Source organism: Chrysoperla carnea, chromosome 1 (genome assembly GCF_905475395.1).
Source record: "Chrysoperla carnea chromosome 1, inChrCarn1.1, whole genome shotgun sequence".
Lineage (NCBI taxonomy): Eukaryota > Metazoa > Arthropoda > Insecta > Neuroptera > Chrysopidae > Chrysoperla > Chrysoperla carnea.
Window position 1 is genome coordinate 1,438,438 of NC_058337.1, and position 17,460 is coordinate 1,455,897.

Consider the following 17,460-nt stretch of genomic DNA (forward strand, 5'->3'; position numbering starts at 1 on the left):
GATAAACGGGGCTGTTATTACTAATTAGCAATTCTTAACATGTTAATGTTATAGAAAATATCAAATTAAAATTATTGAAAAACACGAATTAATTAAACTTAATGCATTAAAAATTGTGAAAATAAGAAATCAAATTGCACAAATATTATTTTTCAAATGTAAATTATCATAATTATTTATTTAATTTTGTGAGACAATAATATTAAATTTTCAATGTAAGCCTTAAATGCAATCCATACAATTATATATGCATCCATACAATTCTATAATTAAAGTAGTGTATCGTTACCATGGAAACGAAACTCACGCACGGAGCGAATACTACTATTACAAAACTATGGAGTTTGATTTATGTTTTTTTGCATTTAAGTTGCAATGTTTCAAAAATATTTCTCCGAAACTGCTAGAACTTCTTGAGCCTGTTGTCAGAACCTAAATAATAAATCATAATGGGGTTTAGCCTCCGTTTTTCTGACATACATCATTATTTGTTAATCTTTATTTATTTAACTACATTCATATTTCTTCAATTACATTTATGATGTGGGTGGAATCGGTTATTTCGTTCTTATCCAAGCGACGACAATGTGATCAATTCTATCGCCCCCATTAATTATAATTGTTCACACTGCCGCTGCCTGGGTTCGAACACGCAACCTCTGTCTAAGTAGTCTAACGTCTTTGACCACTCGGCCATTTAAGCCCTCAGAACCTAAAATAAAGGTAATTGGAAAAAGGCAAGCATTAATTTTAGTTCTCGTGGTAAATTTATCAGTTTTTGTACTGCTAGAACATAAAAAGATAGGTCTGATAAAATTTGTTTTCATCATAACTCCGTCAATTTTTATGCAAATGACTTAAACCTTTTTTTTTAATTTTCCAGGTTTTTTATAATACTTTAAAAACGTGAAAGTTTTCTATTGTTTATTATTTGATGTTAAATACTCCGAATTTCAATCGCCAATAACTCGGAAAGTAATGACTTTTCGAAATATGTTTCAATAACCGTTTTTGCTTAGAATTTATTCCTATATCAATTTCCGTTGTCATTTTCAGCATAAATTTCTCCACCACCGAGAAGGGGTAGCTCCCACTTCGTGAGCAAGATCGCACAAATTTTTGTTTTTAACTTCTTTAAGTAAAAGTTAAGATTCATTGGCTTTCCCTGGATTCCAATTAATTTTAAGATATTTATACCTTACCTCTGTTGATATTATTTTTATTAATAAATATTTGATAGCATTTAATTTTGATATCATTAATAAATAATCGTTTTATATAATCTAAGGAATATTTTTACTATTCAAATTTGTACACACAATGCGTTTTAATATAATTTATGTACAAAGGTTGTGTAATAAAATAGGTTTATTTTTAAAAAAAATTCTCATATAAATGAGAAAATTTCCTTAAAATGGGACACACGTGTCATAATTTATGTATGAAATCGTAATGTACCAAAGGTTTTCTGTAATAATATGCATCACAATATGACGGCCGCGCTCGTTATCGTTACGCTGTCGTTACTGTCGATAGGAATATTTTCGTTATGGAATCAGTTTAGTTTAGTTTGTGTGTTCGTATATATTTCCCATGAGTAATAAACCTGCTCGCTAACAAAAAAAAAAAAAAAATTGTTATTTAATATTTATTAGATATTTTACATTTACTTCCTTGTACAAGATTGACAAATTATTGTATTTACTGTAAAAAGAAACTTTTAGTTTACAAAAAAAAAATGTTTTTAAGGATGTACGAACACCAAGGCAATTTTAAATAAAACACTCAAATTATGTTTATATGAAGAGCTTAGTTGGTTAAGGCGTAACCATGTCCCTTCGCGGTATGCTTAAGGTAGCGGGTTCGATTCCCGCCGTCGCAACGAAATGAATTTAATTAATAGTTGTGATGGGCTGGTGTAGTGCATGGTATATGCATGAAGGAGGTGCACTCAGCCTCTGAAATTGAGGAGCTGATCAATGAAATTATCAGCGGAAAGGTGGTAAAAGACATATATGCTATCACAATGGGCTCTATAGTCTAAGTGTGTCCTTCGTGAACAGCCATTATAACCTAACATAACCCAACCTGGGCTAAGCTTTAATCAATTCTGAAAATTTTAAGGTGAATACCATGTGGGCCTTATTTACTTCAGGTGTACCTTATTACTCAATTCATTTTGACTAATTGGTCGGACATACAGTACAAGGAAGTGATGTGGTGATTGTTAAAATCAGTTTTTTTTATAAATAAAAGTACAGGTACATAGATTACCTATGTGTTATATGAGCAATTTTCCTCGAAATATATAAAAAAAATTTCCTATTTCATTCCTAACCTATATATTGATACCGAATATTAATTTAAATATAAAAACAGGAATATACACGTGTAATAAGTAATTGTAAATACTCACAGGACTTGCATGTACTAGATAACTAAATATAATAAAAACAAGTGAAAACAAACAGTTGACTGAATTAATTGTTGAAATACCATGCATAGTCAGTGTTGATTTCTTTATCACATTGCACATTGCACATACAAACATGTGACACACACATAACTGATAATCAAGTATAGTACATATTATAAAATTTCCGCCTAATTGGCGCCCTTACGGGTAAACAGTGATGTTTACGAAAAATGTTTCAAACAAAAGTTGTTTAATTTTTGATAAGGAACATTTTTTACATTTAAACTTTTGTTCTATCTCTAACGGTTTACAAGATGGGTCCTACGGACCGAAGACCCAATTGATCTATGATGCTCATTTACGAACTTGACCTCACTTTTTACGTCCTGAGTACGCTGTAAAAATTTCAGCTCGACACCTTTTTTCGTTTTTGAGTTATCGTGTCCACAGACGGACGGACAACCAGAAATGGACTAATTAGGTGATTTTATGAACACCTATGACAAAATTTTTTTTCGTAGCTACAAACTTGGGACTAAACTTAATATACTATGTATATTTCATATATACATGGTATAAAAATTGTAATATCGTGAATTCTCGCTTACCCAGGTTCACTGTATCTTTATATATTCTCATTTGAAGATATGAAGGTATTTAAGTGCCTGAAACGTAAATACGCGTACGACAGACTTGACGATTAACCTTTATTTGTAAAAAAAAAATGTAGGTATGTAGGTAAGTGTAGGTATTCGTTATGTGCGTAGTCATGGTAGGGACAATAAAATCGATACCAGCGCTACCAGTGAAAAATTTTGACGTTAAAGGAGGCGGTTATGGCTAATTTGCAATTCTGTACATGTTAATATTATAGAAATGTCAAATTAAAATTAATGAAAAACACTAATTAATTAGACTTAATGCTTTAAAAATTGTGAAAATAAGAAATCAAATTGCACAAATATTATTTTTCAAATGTAAATTATCATAATTATTTATTTAAATTTGTGAGACAAGTATATTAAATTTTCACTGTAAGTCTTAAATACAATCCATACAATTATATATGCATCCATACAATTCTATAATTAAAGTAGTGTATCGTTACCATGGAAACTCCTCCGAAAAAACTCACGCACGGTGGGAATGGGTTGGTATATTTTAAAATAATTTCCCTTGTCAACAAGATACCATAATACATATATATTAAGCAATCGATCGGTTCTTTATAAATTTTCTCAACCTCTTCAGTATCACCTAGAGCTTATGTGAAAATAATTGTTAATTTATTTTTATGTTAAAAAAAAAACCACATATTTCCCAATTTTCAATTTAGTATGAAAATTAACATTTTATTGGAGATTTTTCACAAATCAAATTAATTTTCACTAAATTGAAATAATTTTCAATTAAATTTGTTTTTCATATTAATTACAATTTTATTGATTCATTTTTTTCCCTATTTTTTCCTGTAGTTGATTAAGAAAATGTACATAGAAATTGAATCGAATAAATAAAATTATTTATAAAAAAAAATTTTTTTTGCAAAATCAATATTTGGAAAAGCTTGCAGGCAAGCATAACTTTTATTTAATTTTGCAATGAAGAAAAACAGACATGGTAATTGAAAATAATTATTTTTTTTTGCAACTGATAACTAATTTTTTCAATTGTGATAATTTTTATTAACCGACTTCAAACCAAAAAAAAGGAGGTTGTCAATTCGACTGTATTTTTTTTTTTTAATGTTTGTTACCCCAGAACTTTTGACTGGGTGAACCGATTTTGAAGATTCTTTATCTATTTGAAAGCTGGTGCTTCCCGTGTGGTCCCATTTCATTTTGATATAATTCTGACAACAGCATCCATGAGAAAACCATAAAAGTCTTAAATTTGCATTAAGTATGCACGACAAGAGGACGAATAACTCAATATCACACCAACCGATTTCGATGATTCTTTTTTAGTGAGAAATTAGTTAGTGTACTTCAGATTCACTAAAAAAAACCAAAATAAAAAAAACTTTTAACAAAAAGAAAACCGACTTCAAAAGAAAATCTTTTCCAAAACAAATTAAAATGCACTAAAAAGTTAAAAAAAAAAGAGATAATATAATGCAGTTTAAGTTATTGTTATTTTTGGAGCCGGTGTCAGTCAAGTTAATGTAACAAACTGTTCTGTAAGAGATGTTTCCTTGGCTGACACCGACTCCAAAAATAACAATAATTTTAACTGCATTAAATTATCGTTATTTTTTTTAACTGTTTAGTGCATTTTAATTTGTTTTGAAAAAGATTTTCTTTTGAAGTCGATTTTCTTTTTGTTAAAAGTTTTTTTTTCTTTAAGCATTTTTATTTAAAGAAATTCTTGGAATAGTGAAAAAATTCAGTGTTAAACATTTTGTTTTCAAGGTATTTAGTTTCCAAAAAATAAAAAATACTAGAAAATTTTTTAAATTATCTTATTTCAAAAAATAATTCAAACACTGTCTATACATAAGGTATTTCAACAAGTAAGTCAGTCAATTGTTTATTTTCACATCAAATTTCCCCCATGGTGAGCAACATCTGTGCAATGTATCGTCATATACCGTCATATTGATGTCACCATAATTTGTGTACGACATAAAAAATATAACATTTATTTTTGTAAGCATGACTGACAGTTGACATATTTTCTATAAAAAAACTATAAGTAGGTAATAAAAAACCAAATTTTATCGTTTCACTTTTATAATAAATGCAAAAACTGAATACAGGAACAGGAGAGTGGGAAGTATTTAACCAAAAATGAGCTTCATCGATTTTCCGATAAAATAATGGATAAACTTTAATAAACTTATTTAAAATTCATTAAAAACATGCACAGTTTCATTTTTTCACAGTTAAATATTGGACCCAGAACTTGGTAAAAAAATATTTCGATTTCGGCCAAAAAATGGATAACGATCAACATTGGAGGTAAAATGACATGCTTTCATTTCAATATAAACAGGTAAATATTGGTTATAATGACCTTCGATTTGTAAAACTATTATTTCTGAAATATTAAGAAAAAATTCACGAGATAAAACAACGATGTACGTACCATTTCTGATCATTCGATGATGATTTGGCGATCCAGAACTGGAATATCTCGAAGTGACGACTTCACGACGTGTTAATGCTTCTGGACTGATATGCACATATGGACACCATGCGAAGAATTGTTTAAATCCACGCCGAAATCTAATAATAATGAACATATCTTTATTGGATTTCATACAATGTTTTTGTCATTAATGTAAAAATTATTGCCTATATTTTTAAATAATGATATTATTTATTTATAGATATAGGCAATATTATTACATAAATAGAAAAAAAATGAAATGACACGATATAGACGAAACCGTTTTTAGTGAACGGCGTAAAGATTATGATATAGTCGTAATAACTTACCTTGAATTCATCCAACAATAAATAATTGGATTGTACATTGAATTCGACATTGCTAACCAATAAATCGCTAAATAGATTTCTTGGACATATTGTGATGTTGTTATATCTGGATAATATGAGATGATAATGAAATATAAATGAAATGGTAGCCAGCATACTGCAAATATTAATACAACCACTATCATCATTTTAACAACCTGCAAATAAACAAACATATACATAATTAATAAAGGCTTTAATATATATATTTATTAAATTAAAACAGATACACTCTTTTATTAGCTTAAGGACGTTCCCAAAAAAGTTACGTTTTCTTATTCGTTGTGTTTGTAGTCATGGTAGGGACAATAAAATCGATGCCAGCGCTTCCAGTGAAAAATTTTGGCGTTAAAGGAGGCTGTTATGACTAATTTGCAATTCTTTACATGTAAATGTTATAGAAAATGTCAAATTAAATTTATTGAAAAACACGAATTAATTAAACTTAATGCATTAAAAATTGTGAAAATAAGAAATTAAATTGTACAAATATTATTTTTCAAATATAAATTATCATAATTATTTATTTAAATTTGTGAGACAATAATATTAAATTTTCAATGTAAGTCATAAATGCAGCAATCCATACAATTATATATGCATCCATACAATTCTATAATTAATGTAGTGTATCGTTACCATGGAAACGCCTCCAATAAAACTCACGCACGGTGCGAATAAACCGTCAGCTCGTAACAAAAATAAAAAATTAATTTTTTACATTCGGCCAATGATAGAGGACATATATACAGCCACAAGCAACAGAAAAAAAGGCTTCGCTCCGGGAAAATCACACTTGTGACCTGTTTTTTTCTTTAATTCAACCTTAGTCTTAAGATTTTTCAAGCAATTTTCATTATTATTTGTTTATTGATTTTTTTTGTTCTTGTTAAATTTTATTTACTTGAAATGCAATAAATTTCTTTCAATAAACAAACAACTTGGTAATAAAATTTCAGTTGTAAATTAATTGGGTAATCGAGGTAAATTTTACAAGGCTAACACCCAACGATATCAATTTTGAATATGGTTTATTTTAATGATGCTTTTGTATAATTATTGTGGAAGTTTCACCTTAAGCTTACCTTAAATTTTAATTTATTTTTATAATTGCGTTACAATTAATGTTCATAAAATTGATTAATTTTTAAAATGTCTAGCCTAGAATGCAAGTACTACTTCTCTCTCCCCGGGCGGAAAGTGCCAACTTTCGTCCCGCTGTTCTTAACAAAGCTGTCACATTATGAAAGCAAGTAAAAAATGTCTCAGACCTCATGTTTGTCACCCTGGACATGAACATGAGGTCTGAGATATTCTTTACTTTTGCTCCCATGATGTGTAATATACTATTAACGGTCTGTTCAAAAGCTGGTGGACTTTGACATTTTCCTTATGTTCGAATGCTTAATGAAATATCTAGCCAAAAATACAAATACTTTTAAAGACCAGTGTAATGCAATTTTCGTCATATTCGAAAAGGCAATACCCTACGCTTAAAACTAATCAAAGTTTTACTGGATTAAAATGGAAAGCGCACAATTTACAATGAATAGTGGTTTCCATAGATTCATTTTCTCGAAATTCAAGAGTATTTGTGGTCGTGACATTTGCGCTCCATCTAAAGTAGGGGTCGAAATTCCCAGGACAAGAGTAAGAGGACAAAGCAGCTTCTGAAATAGTATGATAGAGTAGATACACAAAAAATGTAAGCATATTTGGGCCCTTTGAAGTGAAGTAATATCTTCCGAACACTTTTCGACTATATTTTCCTTTTGTTGACTATTTTCTAGGATCTATAATCTAGATGAAAGAATGGCAAGTTATTGGCAAACTGTACTTCCAGAATCTTAGAGGTATTCATAGCTTTGTGCCATTTATGGCGAGCTTGTCGACTGCACTTCTTCTTGGAAAGTCTTAATAGTTCGATTTTCATATCACGCTGTTTCTGGACTGTTTTATGGAGACTCAGTCTTCGCTCGATCCTCTTCAATCAAGTTTAGATCAATCTTACTTTTTAAACAAGATTGGTCATTTTAGAATTTTTTTACTTCGGGTTTTTTAATAAACACACTGCCAAAATTTGCTGTCTGCTGACAGACAGGTGTCTGGAAAAAAACTGTCTGTTGACAGACAGGTGGACGGACGGGCAACGAAGTCTTAGTAATTGGTACCCGAAAGTTATTCAACGGAACCGTAAAAATCATTAATGTTATATTAGTCAAATCATGATTTTCCCAAATGTACTTTACTGGTTTCGTTTGATTAATTAATTAATTAAATTAATGTACAAATATTTCATTCTTTTCCTTCAAGTTGTTTGTATATATTTTGTGTAAAATTTTATTCAAATAAATTTTCGTAATTTAAAATGATAAAACAAATAAATATTTGATCATTTCCCTTCTCAATATAAAATTATTTTCTCCAAAATTTTAATCATTTCAAGTTTGCCTCGTTCCACCTTCTATACAAAGTTTTATGTAATTTATGGATTAAATTTCTTCGTAATTGTTTATATAACTCTATTTAGAAAATTTATTTAGAAAATTAAATATTGAATAAAATAAATAACAAAATTCAATTTTGAAATTGATTGAAATTTATATGATCACGTAATACTTTAATTTTAAGTTTACTTTTTGTAGTAAACAAAATAAATTAAGAATGTATGAGCACGGTAGTGGGGGCATCAATTTAAAAAATATATATTTTCAATTTTGATGGTAAATTTTATAATAGCTTAATTTTGTAAGTGAACTTTAACATTGATCGTTTCATTGAATTAACAATTTATTGATTATTAACAAATCGAAACATTTGCGCCACTAACTCAAGCCTTACTAATAATATTTGACACCTAAGAAACATATTCCATGAGGTTTTAGGAAAATGCGAGCGGTTTCTTTCATTTTCCTTTATTTGTAACATCTTTAAAGTGGTTGTCTTTGTACAATATTGTACAAATAGTGTACTACATCATACAGCAGTGATATGTACATATAGATATGCTTAGCACACTCAAATAAGTATTAATTTTAACATGCTTTTAACTCAACTGTCCATTTATCACGTATTCTGTATGATAATAGCATGATAATACACAGCTGTAATTCTGTATATAATAAACATCTCTCTTACACTACTTATACTATAAATATAATTGTTTCTGTTATACCAACAATTTAAATAACTTTGAGTGACTATATCTCAAGAATGAAATGGTCAATAGTTTTGGTTTTTTTTTTTTTTAAACTCACTTGCACAAATTCATGAATGTTCAGTTAGTTTTTTGAAAATATCTTAAATCTAGTTTTTTTTCTAGAATTAAAAAACTTGTTAAAAACACAACAAAACACAACCTTTCCTATGCTCTCCATGTTAATTATTCGAATTTTAATTGTATGTAACTCGAGTTAAGAGACGGTTAATCGACTTAAATTTTTTTGGTTAATGTATTATTATATTTCTAATAAGTATATACAAATTCAGAATTTTCTGTCGATATGCCTATAGCAAGACAACTACCTTAACTGTACTATTTATAAATTTTGACAAACTGTTTATTAACTATTGCTCAATATAGTATTTTGAAATGAGTTATACAATTTGATATAAAAACAAAGCTCGTGTAAGCTCCTTTGCATTATAAATGCATTTTGTTAACATATAGGTAATTGTTTTAAATTTACGGATATACAAATTATTATTAACAGCCTACGGATAAAATCTGTATTGTTTTACAATAAAAATTGATTGCTTATTAATTGATTTTTAATCGCTTATATCATCACTTTAGCGTAGTTTTAATGCAATTTTAATATTGAGATTCATTTTCGAATAGATTGATTGCAGTCATTGTTTTTTTTTTAATTTTCCTTAAATAAATTGTCGATTGTTTATAAATATGACACGTTTTTCCGGTGATAAAATATGACACCATTTTTAGGTAATGAAATCTGGTATAACTACAATTTGATTATTGTCTGATTCCATGCGGACTGATACGGGTTTCTCTCTGAATATTAAATTTACCGAAAAATTAAACTGATGAATGATTGAACGGAAAAACGGACTGATGATAAATTAAAGCAAATATTATTTCCTACACCTTTGTTATTTATACGAAAGTTTTTATAAAAAGAAAGCTGGCATGTAGTCATCAATCTTTATTATATTTTCGTAAAAGCCCGGGACCCGAAGCAAATTGAATGGAGGGGTCCTTGAAATTCTATTAATCCATCAGCATTCGCGTTATCCGTTCGGTAATCTTTAGCCGCGTGATGAGAGATATGCTCACGCATCTTAAAAATTTCTAAACTTTGTAAATCATAACCTCTGCATCTGTATATATAAAAATAAATTGCTGTGCGTTAGTCTCGCTAAAACTCAAAAACGGCTGGACCGATTTTCAAAATTAAACTAAACTAAATTAAAAAAAACCCAAAAATTAAACTAAAGAAATCAAAATTTATTAATTTTGTATCGGAATCGCTATTGTTACGCTTGATCCTCAAAATTGTTCAATTTATAGGAAGATACGTACAAGTATACTGCGAAGTTATACTATTTATCTATATTCAGTTTGTAAAACATAACCAAAAATTTCAAGAAGAAACTCAAGAAGAATGTTTGTCATTACTTTTGTTTTATTTGTGTTTGTTCTCATATTGTTTATATTGTGTATGTTTATTAACATACCCGTGCGCCTGGCCTTTGCGATGACCATAAACAAATCGCAAGGCCAGTCGTTGGAAGTTTGCGGGATTAATTTAGAATTTCCATGCTTCTCGCATGGACAACGAATGCGAATGCTGACGAGTTAATACCGTTACAGACTTGTTCTACTATCATTAATTATTGTGGTATACAACAAAAGCAATCATCAGCTCATTTAAGTGTGCATTAATACACATTAAATGAACCTATCAATAATCAATAATCATTATATTATTTCAAATAAACATGATTCAGCAAAAATAAATTACACACAAAAATGTATAAATTATTTTGAGATACATAATTTTCTCAATTTTTATCATAAAAATAATAATTTTAATGTGTTATATAAAATACAGCTACGTTTATTTTTGAATATTGGTGGGAAATTAATGAAAAGGAAAAACAAATTTTCTATAAAAAAAAAAAACGTCTTGAACGTCATCAAAAAGTAGGCATCCTTTAAAGTAGGCGTTTTTAGTTTTGGATTCATAGTTTAAATTTTATGAGGCCACCCACATCATCTTTCTTTATTTATTTGTTAAATTATATCCGAATGTACCAAGCGACGAGAAGAAACTTCTTTCTTATCCAAGCGTCGACAGTGTGATCAAGTTATCCCCCTATTAATTTTTTTATTCACACTGCCGCTGTCTGGATTCGAATCTTCAACCTCCCAGCCAATAGTCAAAGCAGGTAAAGTCGCCTAAACAAGCTCGGCTACAAGCAATCTTATAAATATTAAGGAAATACATACCCTTCGTTTACTTTTGATATTCTCCAATTGGCGTTGAGTACATTCACCAATACTCTGTGATCCCCATAATTCCAATCCAACACGCGCGTACGTATATGACATGGAACCAATTGGTAGGAAGTATGTGAGAATCATAAACGCTACATTGTATCTGAAACAGAGAAACGACAATTTTCAACTTTCCAGATGATGAAAATAAATTTTATAACTTAAAACATTGCAATATTAATTATTCTACTGAAACAGAGTCTAGGTTAGTGGTGAAAATACGCGCTTTCTATGCAAGAGGTACTCAGATCAATCCCCGGCACTGGGAAAAAAATTTTTTTAAATACACACAAAATCATAATATCAACTATCGTAAACAATTCTATTAACACTGGACCCTCGAATTGGGGCACTATAATGGAACCTAAAAACCTGAAAATAAAATTTAGTTTACACTTGAATTGAACTGAATTTTATCTTCTGTGGAAGTTGATGAATCCATCGGAGCAAAACATACTTAAATGTTCTAATTCCAGAAATAAATGCTCATCAATTCAAAAATTTTCTGAATGAATTTTTATTGCTGTTATTATCTTTACGAAAACAATAAATCGTTAAAAATAGCAATAAAGCGTTTTAGTTTTAATTGAATATCGATTGATAATTTTGTTTTATAAACATTATCTTTAGATATTTTCTTTGGATAAAATAATATTAGAAAAGAAAAACTGGTGTTATAACTCACGATCTCCATGTCAAATATTTTTTTCCGTAACTTTATGGCCTAGATAATTCAACTAATCCATTATTTTAGTAATTAATTACTTTTGAATTACTTAAAATTAATTAATAAGAGTACAAATTCAGTGATAAAAATTCAAATTTTTAAACGGACGTAACATCATATTACTGGCTTGTCAAATTTGTTGACATACTGCATGGCATTAATTACTTACGTTTTGTATCTTTTTATTAGAAAACTTGATAATAACGAGTGTAAATTCAGTGTTGTAAATTCATTTTTTTCAAGTGCAAATTATACATTGAACTGTCACCAATTGACAGACAGATCACGTACTTATACGTCATCAACAGATAGCGCCAAAAAACTGCGTTTAAATATCTCAAAATTATAATGTATTTTAAATATTTTTTTATACTTAATTACAGTATTTTTAAACAGTATTTATATTTTTTACTTTGTTATAACGGTGTAAACAATGAATTAAAAATATTAAAAAAAATACAAGAATATTCCCTATTTGGTATAAATTGTCCACTGTACGGAGGTTGCAATTTTCGTATAAAAAAATAAAATCATTTATTGAAAGGCAAAGCTTTTGATTTTTTTTTTTTCAATAAATAAAATAATTTTGTTTCTTCCATCACATCATCATCATCATCATCATCATGATCATGATCGTTGTATAAAAGAATCATCATTCTATCCATTGATTACTATGTCAATCAAATTTTACCTTTCAAAAATATCTGTTCAGGAATGGGAGCGTGTGTGTGTGTGTGTGTGTTTAGTCTAGAACCAAGTGAAGTATTTGACTATAATATTGTATTATCGTTAGTCAAAAATAAATTATGAAATTTGAAAAAAGTTAAAATTTATGTAAAAATATACTTGAATATTCTGATTTCAAGTCATAAAAGCACATTTTTATTTTAAAATATTAAAATTAAAAATCTTAATTTTTAAACTGTATATCACGTGACCTAAAACGCAGGCAAGTCCTGCTGGGATGTCATATCGGTATGAGTCATAGACCATCAATTAGTTCAATGTAGACAGCTGGGTATAATATATACATAGATGATTAAGTACTTATATTTATTATAATCAGATGTCTATGAATATATCTGTCAAACTTATTTGTGTTATTTCGTATAGTGATACCCATATTACGTCATCAAATTGAATGCCCGCGTTTTTGACAGGTTTAAAATTTAATTTAAGTTTTTGGCAAGAAAGCGTGTGTATTTTTCCGAAATAAATTTTATTAGCAAAATCAACAATTTTAATCAACAAGTATTTTTTTTTAAATAGTGGAATACCCTATTTCAAGATGGCTTGAAATTTGAGACGGTAATAAAGGAATTGGAACGGGCCTGCGGTTTTTTTGGCTTTTTGATTAACCCTGTGATTACATTCATTCACTGATCCACGCTGCTTTTAATGGGATCGGATTAGCATGGATTTGCACTCACTGATCCAAGGGTTGGCGTGCCTATAATGGGCCCGTTTTTTTTCGAACCTGTATATTCTAATTATTTCTCAGTCTGTTTTTCTGACTGTTTTTCTAGGGTCTATGCTTTCCCGGGTTATTTTTTCCGTATCTACGATTTTTTTTTGTGAACCGAATTTGGAATAACGAAAAAAAAAAATTGAAATGCCTATCAAATACTACAGCAGGCCCTAGTCCAAGTATGTGATTTTATCAATTTTTTAAGAGTGTGTTATATTCTTTTTTTTTTTTCTTTCAAATAGCAATAACTATTAAATTGTGATATAGGTAGGTAAAGTAGATATCCTTTTTTTATGAAAAAAACACATTAAATAAAGTCCTTAATATTAAGTTGTTGACAAGGAATCTTATCTACAGAGAGTTTGTGAAATGTTAATCATGCTGCTCATGCAGGTGCGACCTTTACGGTCCATGGACCTTTAAATTCGACTTCTCAATAAATATTGACCTAATGGGATTATAGTTTTGAGTGAAAACAAGTCGATTTAAATATCGACGGGAAAGTTCAAAAATGGTACCTAGAGAATTTTAAGTATCACCCCAGCCCAACTTTGAAATTTCAAATGGCTCTTCCTACTTTGTGATACCTATTTTAAGAACCAATCGATCGATTTATTTTCTATTTACAAGGTGAGTAGAATTTGATGCCCTTTCAAATGATGTATAACAAGGTAGGGATTGCCATTTGAAATTTTTGGTGGCTAAGGTTGAGGGGATGATACTTAAAATTATCTAGGTACCTTTTTTGAACTTTCCTCTCGAAATCTAAAGTGAAGTGTTTGAACAATAATCACATCAGGTATAAAGTGTTATTAAGGGTGGATACTTTTGAAATGATCACAGTGTATATCAAAAATTATAAAAGTCATTTTAAAGATTATCTTAGTATACCCAACATTAGTGAATAGATACCCCAAGATCGAGATAATACAGACTCTCACTTTAGTGTGGGGGCTTTGCTTTAGTCAAAATGTGTTAAATACAAAAATTGATTCATGGATAAATTTACATACTTGTGGGTTGATTTTATGCCGCGATAATTGTGAGATGCAGGAATATTATAATAAAAAATTATCAAATAATAGGGTAACATTGTGAAAAAAATGGAAAAAATGGAATTTCGTGTTTTGATAAAATACTGTTTTCTGAAGGGAAAAAATACAGAGTCCGGAAACTCATTATCAAGCCAAGTTTTTGCTTCCACTGTATTTTTTCCCTTCAGAAAACAGTATTTTATCAAAACACGAAATTCCATTTTTTCCATTTTTTTTACAATAACACAAGTTGCTTCACAAAAGACGCTCTATCTCACAAACTAATTGACTTACAGACGTCAAATTTTGACACGAATCATTTGAAGGTTGGTACTATATAAAAATAATATGCATTTAATACTAGCGACGCCATCTATGTGTCAGACCGGGGACTTATCAGCCAACCTATTATTACACCCAGTTTTGAAACGTGTCTCAATGATATTTCTATAGTACTAATAAATCAACCCAACAGTTAAAAAATATATAATTTCGGTATATAAATTCGATTTTTTTGATAACACAGGCAAATTTGATCGGATCTTATTGAAATTTGTTTTCAAACCCACTAATTTTGGGTCGAACTTTTCAGCTTTGATGTCAGTTTTTTGCTAGCTATCATTTATGGGCTTAATTTCGGGACCAGGACTCCAAATTCTTGATATCTATTAGAGCTAGGTTAATTTTGACCCCAACTTTGAATAGTATGACCCAAATTTAGTAGGATTCCATACTTGGTTTATCAAAATTGGGTAAAATTTGGGAAATATAGAGCAAAATTAATTTTTTTGGATTTTGATGACGTCATGAAGTTAAAAAATTTTTTTTTTTGATAACACAGGCATATTTGATCCGATCTTATTGAAATTTTTTTTCAAACCCACTAATTTTGGGTCGAACTTTGCAGCTTTGATGTCAGTTTTTTGCTAGCTATCATTTATGGGCTTAATTTCGGGACCAGGACTCCAAATTCTTGAAATCTATTATAGCAAGGTTAATTTTGACCACAAATTTGAAAAGTATGACCCAAATTTAGTAGGATTACATACTTGATTTATTAAAATTGGATAAATTTTGGATTTGATAGAGCAAAATTAAATTTTTTGTTTTAAACCCAACCCAACCCAACCCAACAGTTAAAAAATATATAATTTCGGTATATAAATTCGATTTTTTTAATAACACAGGCAAATTTGATCCAATTTTATTGGAATTTTTTTGAAACCCACTAATTTTGGATCATTCTTTTCAGTTGTAATGCCAGTTTTTCGCTACCTATCACTTATGTGCTTCATTTAGGCACCAGGACTCCATATTCTCAAAACCTATTAGAGCTAGGTTAATTTTGATCATAAATATGATACGTATGACCCAAATTTAGCAGAATTACATACTTGGTTTATCAAAATTGAATAAAATTTGGATGTGATAGAGCAAACTTAAATTTTTTGATTCTGAAGACGTCGATTGCACTTTTACTCGCTTGGCCACCTTATCTCTGACAACCCTAGTTTATATGGCAACCCTCAAGATAAATTAATAAAGCACGTTTGGTATACTTACACATATTCCATATATGATAAATTCGTAGGCCCGTCTGGCCATTCTGAATAGCAGATAATACGTGAGCTATGCTCATCTAATTTAAATTCAAATGTTGTAAAATATAACAGATTCGGACAGGACAATGCTATACTACCAATCCATATTGCAACGGCAATACATAATGTTGTACGACGACCCATCCGTGGCTTTAATGGTTTCATTATGGCCATATATCTGAAACAAAATGAAAAAAAAAATTAGGATTAATTATTTAGTTTCTATGCTAGTACTTCGAAATGAAAGATATGATATTCGTTATTGAACAAAGTTGGCCGGAATATTATCAAAAAGACTTGGATTATATACTGTTGGAGTAATACGAGTACCCAGAAAATTTTAAATTAAGGGTTGAAGTTATTTATACCTTATTTTCAACTTTGATGATGAATTTTATTATTATTTAATGAATGTAGACGAAATATTATAATAAAATTTTTCGATATCGGCCTTGGTTTTCGAAATATCGAATGCTAAATAGAGGTAAAGCTATCTAGCGTGTTTTTTCCAAAGGGGTACATTATATTTTTGAGTTAGTATATTTTTCGGCAAACCTAGACATAATAAGCTTGAGGGATAAATCATAGAATTTGATAAAGAAATAAGGAAGATAATGGTAGGAAAGAAAAAATCTTGCGTAATAATATATGTATAAGATTAAACCTTGTTTGACAAAAATTGAATTACTTGTTGATGATTTCTCAAAATAAATTCTCATTGAAATACTAATTCTCTACAAATTTAATGACTGTCACAAAATATGAAACTCGTATTGTAAATATTAGTGGGTTTCTAAAACCATAGCGTGGTGAGTAACCCAAGACTACAATCAATTATCTTTTTTTTTTTTGGTTTTGCAAAAATTTTTAAATGCCTACTTGAATTGTCTATTTACATGTTAACTAATTCGAAACTGCCAAGAAGATGGGCGGAAAAATATGATAATTTTATACCCTGTATATTATGTTATATATACCAAGGTATACTAAGTTTAGTCATAAGTTTGTTAACGCTTAGAAATATTTATGATACAAACAAAATTTTGGTATAGCTGCTCATAAAATTACCTGATTAGTTCATTTTTGTCTGTCTGTATAGTTCAGGAACGATAAAAGATATCGAGCTGAAATTTTATAAGGTGCTCAAGACAAAAAAAAAAGGGAATTTGAGTTCGTAAATAACCAACTCAGGTCAATTGAGTCTAGGGTCCGTG

At 29.3% G+C, this 17,460-nt stretch overlaps 1 protein-coding gene across 1 annotated transcript in view; it reads right to left on the reverse strand.

Annotated features, from left to right (window-relative positions):
- The window catches only part of LOC123306147 (tachykinin-like peptides receptor 99D), a gene marked incomplete at its 5' end in the record, with an annotated part of 100,586 nt that overhangs the window by 18,736 nt on the left and 64,390 nt on the right, over positions 1-17,460 (reverse strand). The window contains 4 exons of the mRNA XM_044888042.1: positions 5,504-5,643; positions 5,857-6,053; positions 11,369-11,519; positions 16,209-16,424. Coding sequence (XP_044743977.1) covers positions 5,504-5,643; positions 5,857-6,053; positions 11,369-11,519; positions 16,209-16,424 — 704 coding nt within the window. The remainder of the gene's footprint in view (positions 1-5,503; positions 5,644-5,856; positions 6,054-11,368; positions 11,520-16,208; positions 16,425-17,460) is intronic.